A 13747-nucleotide genomic window follows, 5' to 3' on the forward strand; every position below is an offset into this window, starting at 1 on the left:
ACAGAGTACAAAGTATTAGCGTCCCATTACCCAATGTCCCTCTTTTTTAAAACCCAGATTACTTTAATTCACCCTATGACATAATTAAATGTTCAAGTCCTTTAAGCTACAACCTTCTTTGATTCTCGTTACACCAAGATTTTAGTTTTTGTCTACTCTTTGGACTCTGATGTTTAATCAATAATGGCGCTTTAACAGAACATGCATGTTAAAAATTGTTCTCTCAAACTGCTAAAAAATAAGAATAACGTGTTTACGAACGGAATTATTGCTGGTTTAATATAGCGTTCTGCATTTGAGCTATTCCTTTAATACGTCTGGAGAGTTATGGACATGACTGAAACATGCTTTAAGAGAATGACCTCATTGTTATCCAATGTATAGCCTACCGTGATGTCTTTTTGAAGGAAGCAGTTTATGGTGTGTTTACCATTGGTATGTGTGCAGGAATTAGCGTCGACCTTGCCAACCCTCGCCTTTAGGCCATAAAAGAGCACATCTTGAAATGATCAGGGCCTGAGAACGGGCACGGCCTTTCGATTTCTGAGGTTTAAGGAGGGGGCGCGCCGCAATGTGGTGGAGACATTACGACAACCCGAGCGCCGTCAATCACAGGCCTGTGTGCTGTTACACTGAAGCTGATACTTGACCCTTCTGACGAAGAGACCTAAATGTCGTTAAATTCAATAAAGTCTACAGTCACATACAGCAATGGAAAATTGGTTACGAATTGGAAAACCACCGTTACAAGCTTAAGAAACTTCATTTAATCCAATAAGAAAGTCAAAATAATAAGACCGTATATTCGCATGAACATTAAAAAATAAATGTAGTATAGACCTATACAGACAACACTATGCCATTTTGTAAGATAGGCTATGTGCTCTTATTTAATTGTGTAAAAAGAGACAAATAATTTTAAAACCTTAAAAGTGAACAAATTACACAAATTTGGGATTTTCTAAAAAATGTAATTTTGTATTTTACAAAACAACTTGTAAGTCCAGAAAATAATTTGTGGTAGATCTTTAGCTTTTACATTTGAAATGTTTTTTGTGCCTTGGGTGATCTTTCGGGACAGATGGATGGGGCAGCTTTCATTAGCCTGCTCCTCTCTGACCCTTCAGAGACAGTGGGCAAAAAGTTGTTTTCACAGGTGTACGGATTGGCTGCTAAAACCGATTAAGTCCTCGTTTTATGTCAATGTCTCGAGGCTTGCAAAATCATTTCAGCGCCAGATAGAGGGAACAGTGGAGGCTCCTCAAGTATAGTCCACATTAACGGCCCCATGCGTTAAAAGCCTCTTAAAATGAACGCCGCGTCTCAAATTAAATTAAAAGAGGTGCTCCATTCTAGGTGAGTGATTGTGAGTTTTGCGTCGCCGTGGAGTCAGGTTGCAGATTTCGAAGAAGATAAAGAAACGCGATCTATGCCTTAAAACAGCGTCTGGATGGCAAAGACCTCGACGAAGACAGAACTCATTTACTAATGCACCGGTTTTAGATTTCACTGTACAGAGAGACGAGAGAGGACAAGAAAGAAAAAGCTGGGAAGAATGCATTTTTTGTTTTTTGTCCTAAATAAAAAGAAGAAACTAAACCGAAAAAAATTACGATACATTTTATCTTTATGGATATTTTCTTTATATTATATTTTCTAGCCTAAATATGTTTAACGATTTTGTGGAACTCAAACAGCAGATATTGAGTACGTCATTTATTGATATTAACTTTGATTTGGCTAATGTTTTCTTGTAAATAAATGCATCACAGTCTTTGTGTAACCATGCAGCACCACTTCAGAGATTCTACCGGTCTTGCACGTTCGGTCCACATTTTGAAAAACCGGGGGCGCTACTTATCTAGTGACTAGCATTATGTTATCTCACCAGCTCGAGAGGCTGATTGTTTTCAATTGGACTCCAAATATCTCTGCGCGCATCTAGACCTTGCGCACAGCGTGTGCTCTTGACAATGGCACAAGCCAGGCAGAGTGCAAATAACTGTGTAGCAATCAAATGCACGATTATCTGTTACACATTGTCAATCTAATAATTAATTTTCAACTGAGGAACGTCTTTTCTTAGACTATTACTTAATAAATAAAGACAATGCAGTTCATTTTACATTCTTCACTTACACAGCATTGTGCATTCAAAATCTGTTAGCATAAAAATAAAAAGCACCAAAAAAAGCATGTAAAGGCTTTTGGTGCAAAAGGAGCGAACGCTGCCTTCAGACAGTTGCTATAATTGATTAGTATCGAGGTGCCCGGCTCCCTCAGGTAGAACTGGAGACGGGGGATCCAGTTTCAGACCACCGAGTCCCCGTGGGAGGAAATGGAAGCAGAGTTTTCTCCGCACTGCTGCAGGGGATAGGGCAGCTGGAGAGCCAATCAGCAGTCGCGCAGTGCTCTTTTAGCGCGACATGAGTCGATAGTGAGCAAACTGTCTTCAACAAACACCCAAAACTTCACGGCGCGCGCAGAGGACATCTCCAAGCCCCAAAATCTTGTCAAGCGAACTAATCGCTCTCATTAAAAGAAGGCAAACGGGGTGTCTCCCATTCCGCTTCCTTCACAGCATCTAGAGGAGAGCGGCTTGGTAGCGGGAGTCAGACGTCATGTCAATGTTGCCTTCCTTCGGGTTTACTCAGGAGCAAGTCGCGTGTGTGTGTGAGGTGCTGCAACAAGGGGGGAACCTTGAGCGTCTCGGCCGTTTTCTGTGGTCTCTTCCGGCCTGCGACCATCTCCACAAGAACGAGAGCGTCCTCAAAGCCAAGGCTGTCGTCGCCTTTCACCGTGGAAACTTCAGGGAACTTTATAAGATACTAGAGAGTCACCAGTTCTCTCCGCACAACCATCCGAAGCTGCAGCAGCTGTGGCTTAAGGCCCATTACATTGAGGCCGAGAAGCTGAGGGGGCGACCGCTGGGAGCGGTGGGGAAATATCGGGTGCGGAGGAAATTTCCTCTGCCACGCACAATATGGGACGGCGAGGAGACCAGCTACTGTTTTAAGGAGAAATCCCGCGGTGTGCTGCGGGAGTGGTACACGCACAACCCCTATCCATCTCCTCGGGAAAAGAGGGAGCTAGCCGAGGCCACAGGGCTGACCACCACACAAGTGAGCAACTGGTTTAAAAACAGACGGCAGAGGGATCGCGCAGCGGAGGCAAAAGAAAGGTAAGCTCAATCACCTGAGAACAAAATAAAAACGCGTTTCATACAGCAAGTTTAGCTGCTCATAACACTTACTTACAGCTGACAACTGTTGCAGTTCTGATGATGCTATTGTTGACATGTTTACTCGGATTCCAACAAGTGCGCTGCTTTATTTTAGAAAGAACAGAAAAGAGATCAGCGTCGTAGACTGGAAAAGCATGGTTACCTTAAGGATCTATTTCTGTCTTATAGCTTTTACAAAATATATTTATTAGTGTGACCAATAAAATCAGGTTGATTCAGTTGTGTTTTATAATATTTGTTATGCAATTAATTTGTTACCAGATGGAGCACCTATTTTTTCCTTAAAAAAATATACATTTTTATCTTAACGCTCAGAGAGAATTCCAGTGAAGCCAGATATTTTTTCTTTATTTTAATATTTACATTTTTATTTTAACAGTCAGAGAGGATTCCAGTGAAGCCAGATTAAAGATAAACTACCGATATTTTCAGATCATTCAAATGAAAATTGTTCCTTTTATTTCGATGTGTTCAGTAGGCTAATTATGAAATAAATTTGAATTTGAATGTGTGAGAATTTATTTTATTAGATTTGGATTCCAAAAAAAAAAAAAAAAAAAAAAAAAACGATTGTATATTTTACACAGCATGTTTTATCTACAATATAAAGTTAACCCTGCTCTCATTATCTTTGACAGAGAGAACAGCGAGAACAACAACACCGGCGCTAACAAACAGAACCAGCTGTCACCGCTGGACGGCGGGAAGTCCCTGATGTCAAGCTCGGAGGACGAATTCTCGCCCCCGCAGAGTCCTGACCAGAACTCCGTGCTCCTGCTCCAGGGTAACATGAGCCACCCCGGCGCGTCCGCGTACTCCATGACCGGCCTCGGCGCTGAGCAGTCGGTACACGGCATGCAGGGACACCCACATCAGCTTCAGGATTCATTACTGGGACCTTTAACTTCAAGCCTAGTGGACCTCGGTTCTTAAGTGATTACGACTGAGCTTTTATTTATTTTTGTTTATTTTGTACCAAATATAGACTGAGATCTGCCACTTTTACTGTATATATATATATAAGAGAGAAAATGAACAGTATAAATCTGAGTAAAACTCCTTAATTTTTATCTGGTTTTCAGAGAAATACTCAGTGGTACGCTTTACCGTGGTGGACTGACATTTGCCAAGTCGTTAAACTGGTCAGAAGACAAACCAAAAGCAGTTAATAAAACGATTCTTTTCTTCAAACTAATAAGACGTTCGTCTAGCATTTCATCATTCTGTTTTGCACCCATAAAATCCTAAGATGAATTAGTGGAAAACTCATATTTCTGTTTAAATACAATTTCGGGATTTTAATTTTCGCCAAAATCTGTTTGACAAAGATATATGGTGAAAAAAATATTTACAGATGAAGCGTCAGGTCTTTGTATTATAACCTGCAAATAATTCAGAATATAATAGGTTACACCATTACATTTAAATAAGAAAAAAAGTAAAGTTAATTTTAGCTAAGGGTAAAAATAACACATTCGAGTATTCGCTTCATGTATCGGACGAAGATATCCTCGCTCATCATCTCTACAAAAGCACATTTGTTAAAAAAAAAAAATCCTATTATTTCCTAGATCCTATCTGCAATCATTGTAGGCTATAATAAAACTCCCGTGCTTTTTCCCGCTCCTTTGTTCATCCCAGATCAAACTTAGCCTAAATATTAAATCGAATACCAAACAATTCGTTTTTAAGTTTCTTAGTTTGCGTAGAAATGACAAAGGTCACAGCCCAATAGAAATTATTAAATAACTAATTACAAATTATAAAATAATTGATATATAATAATAATAATAATAATAATAATAATTAATAGATAAAATAGGCTACCTGTTGCATGACGCTATTAATTTAAATTCTCATAATAATAGCACTTCTTCTTATAGGCTAATTCATCCAGCTTATCATGTACCCATGTCACAAACGTCCTCTTAATAATGTGGGTCAACAAAAAGCGGGGAGTTGTTGATTTTCCTTTAGCCTCAGGAGGCGCGTGTTGCTTTTGTGGTCGCAGTGCATCGTTAGGTTTGTAGAGGGGTGTTTACTTTGCGCTCTCCCAGTGTTTGTTCTGGTGGTTCTGGGCCAAAGAGAAGACATACCAGCTGCGGGAGGCAAACTCACGTGGCTTCATTCATAAGTTTCTTTTGAGCAAAAACGCAAACATGGTTCTGGGGCCAGCTGACTGATGTTCTTGTTATCTCATGGTCTTCAGACAACAACAGCAACGTTAATAATAGCCTACTAATAGGCTACTAATAAAAATAATAACAAAAATGTCCTCCACTAATTTGAACCCTTAAAGAATAACTACATTATTTGGCATTGCCCAATATTGGCTCATTTAAAATGTAGACAGATCAAAGAATTTACAAGGACCCCTGATTGTTAGGCCAGCTAAATGTTGAGTAACCAGGCAGCCTCCCACCCATCTTCCACGCACGCACGTCAGGGTAATTGTTTTTAACAGAGAGTACCGAGGATTTCCGGTCGCTAATCGTAACCAGTTGCTTGCGCTAGGTTCGCGTTGTAGAGCACTGGAGGCCCAGAACCGCCCATAGAGGGGCAACTTCCATTCTGCCCCAAGGGTACCAAAACGTGCAATTTTGACGTTGAATGCAACATTTGTTGACAGCCGTGCGGGTACCAATTTTTTCGTTTCTAATCTACATTCCCTTTATATTGTTTAAATTATTAGATATCCTAATCAGATTAGCGAATTACTCAGACTTTGTAAAATGAATGTACTATTTCGTATTTAGGCTATAAATGTGTTTCTAAAATTAATTAGTTAATGGTTTAGAGAAAATAAATGGTATAGCAGTGGTGGTAAATCCAACTTTTTTCATGTTGAAAAATGTATTACCTCGGTTATGGTCAAAACGTATTTCACTGATATGTTATTTGTAGACATTTAAACATGGTTTACATGAGAACATATATTTGTAGATATTTAAAAATGTGACAATACATCTACACAACATTATAAGAAATACCTAACAAATACAGCCTAATTCACATTTTCTAAAAATGCTACTTAGGACAGTTCACCCCCAAAAATAATCAAAATAGTCATCATTTACTCATTCTCATGTTGTTCCACACCTATAACTTTCTCCATTCTGTGAAACACACAAAAAAAGATCATTTAAAACTGTTTTTAATCCTTTTTATATCCATACAATGAAAGCCATTTAATCTAATGTCATTTACAACCTCAAAACTCTTCATAATATCTTCTTTCGTGTTCTACAGACGAAAGAAAGTCATACAGGTTTTTTATGACTTAAGGGAGAGTCAATAATGACAGAATTGTCTATTTTTGGGTGAACTACCCCTTTAATAAATGTTTAGTATTGAATACTGAACTCAAACAGAAAAAGAGTAAACCAAATATACCATGGTACGCTGTACAGCTTTATTCAATATGCCACAACCATTTAAAGTCGAGCACAAAAAGTAAAATATTAATAACAATAGTAAAGGAAAAATATAAAAAGTATGAACTTCAAAACAAGGTTTACTGTTGTTTTGTCGCCACCCAAAAAGCATGCAGGTTGGGAAAGAGTGTTTGGAACTCTAGTGAGCCAAAGCTGCTTTTTAAAGGGTTCAGGTTTCCAGTCCCTCATTCCCTGTCGGAGCATGAGCTCTACACTACTGTGAACCAAGGTGAGCACACAAAGCAGAGGCCTGTGCTGAACGTGAATGAGACAAATAGAGTGTTCCTCATGTGGGAAGAAAAGGGTTAGGCTGTAATGTGAGCAGCCTTTGTGGGGGTTAGGAGGGGGAATGACTGAGTGCCATTTTCTTCACAGATAATAGTTGAGACTTTTGGGAGTTGTTAAGGGGGGTAAAGGGAGAACAGGTGGGCTTCATGGCTCCTTGCCCTTCCCTTTATTACCTTTTGTCATCTGAGCTCAGGTCATCCCTCGCCTCGAGGTTCGGCTCAGTGAGGCATCATGGGATTACAGGATGGGACAAACAAACAACATACACACAAAACAAAACCTTTGGAACCTGTACAGCCTGAAAAGTTTTTGAAATATCAAGTGGAGAAATCTGTGTGACTACAGCACACATATGACAAATTAACATACAGATGGTTTAGAAAAGATAGCTGTAAACTGTTTAAATGAACTTTAGAATTTAGAAGATTAAGACGGTTCTGTGTCAGAGGCAAATGTTAGTTTGTGTTAACAGCTTATAATAAATCACTGGAGCGCTAAGGGCCGGTTGGGCATTTGCAATAATATGTGAAAGTAGTTTTCCATATGGTTGTGTCGTCAAAGAATATGGCCTTTGAGAGGTGCTGAGAATCCCTTATAAACTGTAGTGGACTCTGAAAACTCAATGGAGCATTCATTATAATTCACTGAATCATAAATCAAAGAAGATAGATATAATCTATCAATATTATTAAATCTATTTTCAGTTGCACTTTATTTTAAGGTGTCTTTGTTACAGTGTAATTAAATGCTTAAGAACTGAGTAATAATATTTAACACTTACTATTTGGATATAGGATTAGAGTTTGGTTTAGGGTTAGTTGCAAGTAATTATGCATAATTTACTGTTATTACTATAGTAAGTACTTGTATAACAAGAACACGAAAATAAATTGCTACCCTATTTTTTATTCCACTATTAAAGGAAAAGTGAAAAAAAAAATCACTTTCCACCCTAATGTCCAAACCTGTATGACTTTCTTTCTTCTGTGGAACACAAAAGAAGACATTTTGAAGAATGCTTTTGCTATGTTTGTCCATACAATGAAAGTCAATGGGGTCTAAAACAACAGAAATGAAAAATACTAATAAATTGAAATTCCTTTTTTGTGTGTGTGTGTGTGTGTGTGTGCGTGTGTGTTCCACAGAAGAAGGCAAGTCATACAGGTTTGGAATGACTTGACAGAATGTTAACTTTTGGGTCACCTATTATTATTTTTTACTTTTTTGGCAAAATAACTTGTTTAAAATTAATGTACAGCTTTAAAAAGATTTTTGTTTCATTTTGGTTTTGTTCATTCTTCCCAAAACAAGCTAAAAAGAATGACGCTGGATGACTGAGCCCAATGCAGTACGTTGTATCACCTTACAGGAAGTTATGACTAATGGCGTCACCACAGTGACTGCGCGTTTCTCTGACTGTCGATCGACCAGCATTGTGTTCCATTACAAAATGGCATCAACGTTTACATTAAAAATACAATTATAATTATTCTAATTATCTGATGTAGGAAGGTCTGGAAAAAACACAATCAGAGCTTCAGACTATCGTACTTTCACAGGGCATCACATGGTACAATACAGGGAACTAATTTTCATTGTAGGAGGTCAAAAAAGGCATTGCTTGTGAACAAACAAATGCCACGTTCTCTTATGCATTGACAAGCACTTGAGCAAACACACGTCATAAAAGGTGGACTAAAGCCTGTGCTGCACACCTGCCTGTGCGTCATCTCTCTGTACAGCTGATTTCAGATGAGCTTCCTCTCTGGGGAAGTTTTTGTCTTTTATGGATTTGTCAAAATGACAGCAAAATTACTCCATCAATTTGGCATTACTTCACGCTTTTATCTGTAAAAAGTTGAGGGACACGCGCTTTTCCAGCACCCTCGATGGTCATGGTCTGTTCTGCGGAGCTGGGTAACGGATTACTTCCAAACGGTCACAGAGGCTCAGGTTTCAAAGCCAAGCCTCACTGATAAACGAGTGGAGGCAGTTGTCACCCAGGCAGGGAGTCCTCCATCAGCAGCGTTTGAAGAGTAAGAGGGCAGGGGTTTTTCACAGACTTGCTGTGAGCCTGGCGTCAGCCACTCCAGGGTTCATAGAGCAGGTATTTAAGGGTGATGACCATGGAGCAGCCGACGCGTAGAATGCACAGCCATATATAAATGGACATGTAGATGTGTGTGTACACAGTCACATTCACACAAACAAACCTCACTCATTCTGTTCCTCATGTTTTCAAGACTATGGGATGCCAAAGAAAAGGAATATTGCATAGGTGCTAAATACAGATGGTAATAAACTGGCAGAAAGGGAGGAATAATCTAGAAATGATACACAACCCACTGTTTAAAGATTTGGGGCCAGCAAATTCATTAAAAGTGACAATGAAGACATTTATAACACTACACTAACACTACAAATATATATTTCAAATAAATGCTATTCTCCAATATAATTCTATTATCCAAAAGGCACAAGACGACAAAGAAGAGTTCAAAATGTTTAATAAATTCAAGGAACAGGGCACAATCCACACACACACTAGCACAAACTGATGAGATCGAATGACTGACAGAGACAAGAGGGGAGTATAAGTACACAGAAGGTAACAATTGATTAAGGGCAGGTGAAACAAATCCAATTAAGACACATGATGAGAAAACTAGATCACAAGACACAGACACAACAGAACAGTGACAGGCCTGGGTGACCCTGAGAATCCGGAGGGTCGAGGCGAAGCAACGGTGGAGGTGGGGATCTGGAAGGCTACGCTGGAGCCGGAGTAAGTGAGGATGAAGGCAGAGCCAGAGGGAAGGAGGAGTCTGACAGAGCCAGAGGGACGGAGTGACGAGGCGAAGCCGAAAGAGTGGAGTCCCGAGGCAGAGGATGGTCAACAAGGGACCTGGGTGGAGCCAGTGGTACAAGGGAGCCCAGTGGAGCCAGAGGGATGATGGGCCATGGTGGAGACGAGGGCGCTAGGAGACAAGGCGGAGTCTGGATGGTAGGGGAACCTCACGCCAAGGCAGAGCTGATGGAAGGAAGCCCTGATGAGGACCCACATAGGTGGCAGGCAGATGCAGGACTCAGCCAGCATTGCAGAGGCAAAGCAGTCCAGCATAGCTAGCAGAATCACAGGCCATAGTAGAGGTAACAGTTCTTGAGGCTGGACTGGAGTGGCATAAGCTGCAGCTGGCAGAAAGTGAAGTGAAAGACAGACAGATAGAGGGCTAGAGATTGAGAGAAAGACAGAATCAGAAGGTGGAGGTGGAATAGGGAGGATGAGTGGAAGATTGAGAGATTCCCGAGGATCAGGGCTGGACAGCACAAGCAAAGAAACAGAGGATTCAGTATTCAGACAGACTGATGGGGCAAGATGAAGATGAAGAAACTTATGGGTTGAAAAGAGAAAGTTGTGTGAGCACATGGCTTTTGTTTTTGTTTCTTGTGTCTCTCATGTCATTTGTCTGGACCTCACCCATCTTGTTACCTGATTATTGGTTAATTTGCCCCACCTGTGTTTCTCTCAATACCCTCCTCATTTGCTCCCTGTTTATTCTCCTTGTGTTTGCAGTCCCATGCCAGTTTGTCTTTGAATGTTGAATGTGTGCCTTGTGTCCTGCCCTTCCTTGCCAAGCCGTGTCTTGAAGCCAGCTGTGTTTTTCCCCCACAGGGTAGTTTTTGCTGTTGTTTTTGTTTTATTTTATTATTAATAAAGCCTGATCCGTAGACCCCTAACAAAAAGTTATAAAGTATAGACTTTTAGTGTAAACTTTTTACATCTGCCATTTATCTGTTTTCAGCCACAACATGAAAAGAATTTAAGTATTGTGCATTCCTAGTTGAAATGATAAGAAAAGCAGCGATATAGATACCGATCTAAGAAAGTCTCACAAAAACTGAGATCATCTAAGGTGAGGGAGAATAACTGTTTGTTTACACACATATTCTGAAGCTCTAAACCGAACAAATCTAGCTATCATTTCACACTGGACATTTCCACACTGGGTTTTTTTAAGTAGACTTGACAAACACAGAAAGGAGATCCTTTCTGTGGAGTGCAGAGGTGAAGACACGCACAATTACAGAGGTTAAGAGGGGCATTGTGGGAGGAGACTCACAGGTGACCAGTGCTGACAGACACCCTGTCATAACATCTTGATCTGCGTCCAGGAGAGAAGGTCGATCATTTTTAATTTGCACTGAATTTAAAGCGATAGTTCACTGAAAAATTTCATTTACTCACTCTCATATTGTTTTTGGACCCCATTGACTTTCATTGTAGTTACAAAAATAGTTATTTCAACATTCTTTCAAACATCTTTTTATGTGCATCTATGTTTCACAGAAAAAAGGCAAACCGATTCTGAACGACATTACAGTGAGTAATTTACATTTTTAGGTGAACTATCCCATTAAGATATCATGTGGCTCTTGCTAGCCTATGCTGGGTTCACACACAATATTAAACACATTAGTTTTGTTTGACCTTGACCACCTGCTTTATATATAGTGTTAATACATCATGAGCACTTTACATTTTGCATGTGTGTGTCTGATTGAGCGGTGAGCAAAACTGAATCATAACGGAGGGGGCCTGTACGAGACCCCGGTCTCAGCTCAAAGAGAGAGTTGTTTGTTCATTGATGGCTAAGTGACTAGCCAGGTAACTCGAGCTCCTTCCCCCTTCCTCCCCTCCCCTCGCTCAGTGTAACGGGCACTGATAAAACCCTGGATGTTCCCTCAAACATTTCAGGAAATGAAAGTTTGAAACATGATCCGGCTGCGCCAACATCTCCTGCTCCAGGACAAAAGAGGCTCACAAACCTGCCGGATACTGTTCACCTAACAGATGATGGAGGGAAGAGTGAGATGGAGGAGCGAGAGGGAAAAAAAGAGAAGGATGCCAGAGAGGTGACAAAATGAAAAAGAAAATGCTATGTGTTTAGATGTTTTCATGCAGAAAAGTCAAATACTTTAGCAGTCAAACGTTGCAAAACCAAGCGAGTTTTCTTTCTCTTTCTCAGCTGTCCCGTTCCCCACTGCTTGGAATGCTTAGTGCTGTTTGTCACTGCTCATTGCAGAGCTGGTCATGCTTCACCGAAGCTTATCATGAGAGTTAAATGATTGACAAGCATAAACTCATAAGGTGAGACAAACTGGAAACACCTTTGATGTCCTCTGCGTCTGAGACAAGCCTGGACAGCTCTGTGCAAGAAATAAAATAATTTCTAATCTTGCATCGTCTCTGCAATGCATGCTAACAGACATGATGAAGAATTTAAAGGTTCCGCCACTGTCCTTAGTTTATCAGTATCCTGTGCTCAAAAGCAATTATCTTTATGGTTCTTTATTCTACATCTCAGCATTTTCTACCTCGGAAGATGGTTAAGGATTATAAAGTTAGTTTATGTATTCATATTTTCAGTACTTCAAATTTGTAACAAATATTTGGCCTGATGGCCCAGTGTCTCCATAAATAAGTTGTATATAGTAAATAAGTTGCAGAAATAGGGTGTCAGTCCAATATACTTGACCTGTTAAAACACTTAAGCCATACATCATATTCACTACAGTTAAAAAGTTTTGGTTCGGTAACTTATGGTTGTTAAATATTTGTGAAAAAGTTTTTCAGGCTCACCAAGGCAGCATTTGTTATTCAAAAACACAGTAAAACAGTAATATTGTACAATATTGTTTTTTTTTTATATTACAATAATACTGTTTATTAGTACTTATAAAGCACATATTAATGCATGACCATGCATTCTACATCCTTAATCCTAGTCAATAACTAAACTTAGCAACCTTACTAAATATTTATAATTATAATATAGAAAATAAGCAGTAATTACGAGTTTAGTTAACAGTTAGCTAATAGTGAGAATTAGACCTTAAAATAAAGTGTATAATATATTTTAAAATATAATTAATGACAATGCTGAATTTGCAGCAGCATTACTGCAGTCATTAGTATCACATGATCCTTCAGAAATTATTACAATATGCTGATTTGCTGCTCAAGAAACTTGTATTAGTATTATCAATGATGCTGCCTAATATTTTTGTGGAAACTGTGTTACATTTTTTTTTTCTATTCTTTGATGAATAGAAAGTTCAAAGGGCCAGTGTTTATTTCAAATTTTCGATAGCTTTTATGACATCATAAATGTCGTCACTGTTACTTTTGATTAATTTAATGCATTCCAACTGATAAGTCATAATTTCTTTTCAAATGTATTATATATTTTGTTTTTACACACACACACAAATACACCACCTCCACTTTATTTCTATGCCTTCTTTCCTTATTAAAGTCACTAAAAATGTCCATTCTTTTTGTCCATCCTCTGGCTTGCCATCAATCACACACCTGTGGCCCCTCTATTTCAATGCCAATAACAACCTGTGTCTGTCATATATAACCTGCATACCTCCTATTGTACATTGTATTGACACCAATTTTAATATAAAATGAAAATCAATATCTATTTATCTAGTTGTCAATAATACTATATTGCAGGATAACAAATGATAAAATTAACATTTTTGTGCATATGTGTTTGAATACTTGCCAGCCAAAAAAAATGAACTTCCTCAACTGATTTTTAGTTCCTTCTATGTCCTTTACCATCTAGGAACTGAATTAATTATAGCTATTTCACTGCAATGTCAAAAGAATGAGACAAAGCCTTAATGCCCTAGTGAGTGTTCTTCACTCAGATCCCCACGGAAGAGGCCGCTTTAGCCTCATTAGCACCCGGTCTCATCTAAAGGCCCG

The 13747-nt window shown here is 39.2% G+C and overlaps 1 protein-coding gene across 1 annotated transcript; it reads left to right on the plus strand.

Annotated features, from left to right (window-relative positions):
• Positions 1 to 2333: 2333 nt before the first annotated feature.
• On the plus strand, positions 2334 to 4439 carry LOC109054155 (homeobox protein six1b). Its single transcript, XM_019071457.2, has 2 exons — positions 2334 to 3181; positions 3883 to 4439. Exons 1-2 carry the CDS (start codon positions 2622 to 2624, stop codon positions 4175 to 4177), a joined length of 855 nt encoding a protein of 284 aa, XP_018927002.2. The 5' UTR covers positions 2334 to 2621; the 3' UTR covers positions 4178 to 4439.
• The last annotated feature ends 9308 nt before the right edge of the window (positions 4440 to 13747 follow it).

This window comes from Cyprinus carpio, chromosome B20 (genome assembly GCF_018340385.1).
Source record: "Cyprinus carpio isolate SPL01 chromosome B20, ASM1834038v1, whole genome shotgun sequence".
NCBI lineage: Eukaryota > Metazoa > Chordata > Actinopteri > Cypriniformes > Cyprinidae > Cyprinus > Cyprinus carpio.

What these genes read in the sequence shown, in the direction of transcription:
- LOC109054155 (XM_019071457.2), top strand. Translation starts at nt 2,622, where the DNA reads ATGTCAATGTTGCCTTCCTTCGGGTTTACTCAGGAGCAAGTCGCGTGT. An exon ending in GCAGCGGAGGCAAAAGAAAG is followed by an intron (nt 3,182 to 3,882) that starts GTAAGCTCAATC and finishes TATCTTTGACAG; the next exon opens with AGAGAACAGCGAGAACAACA.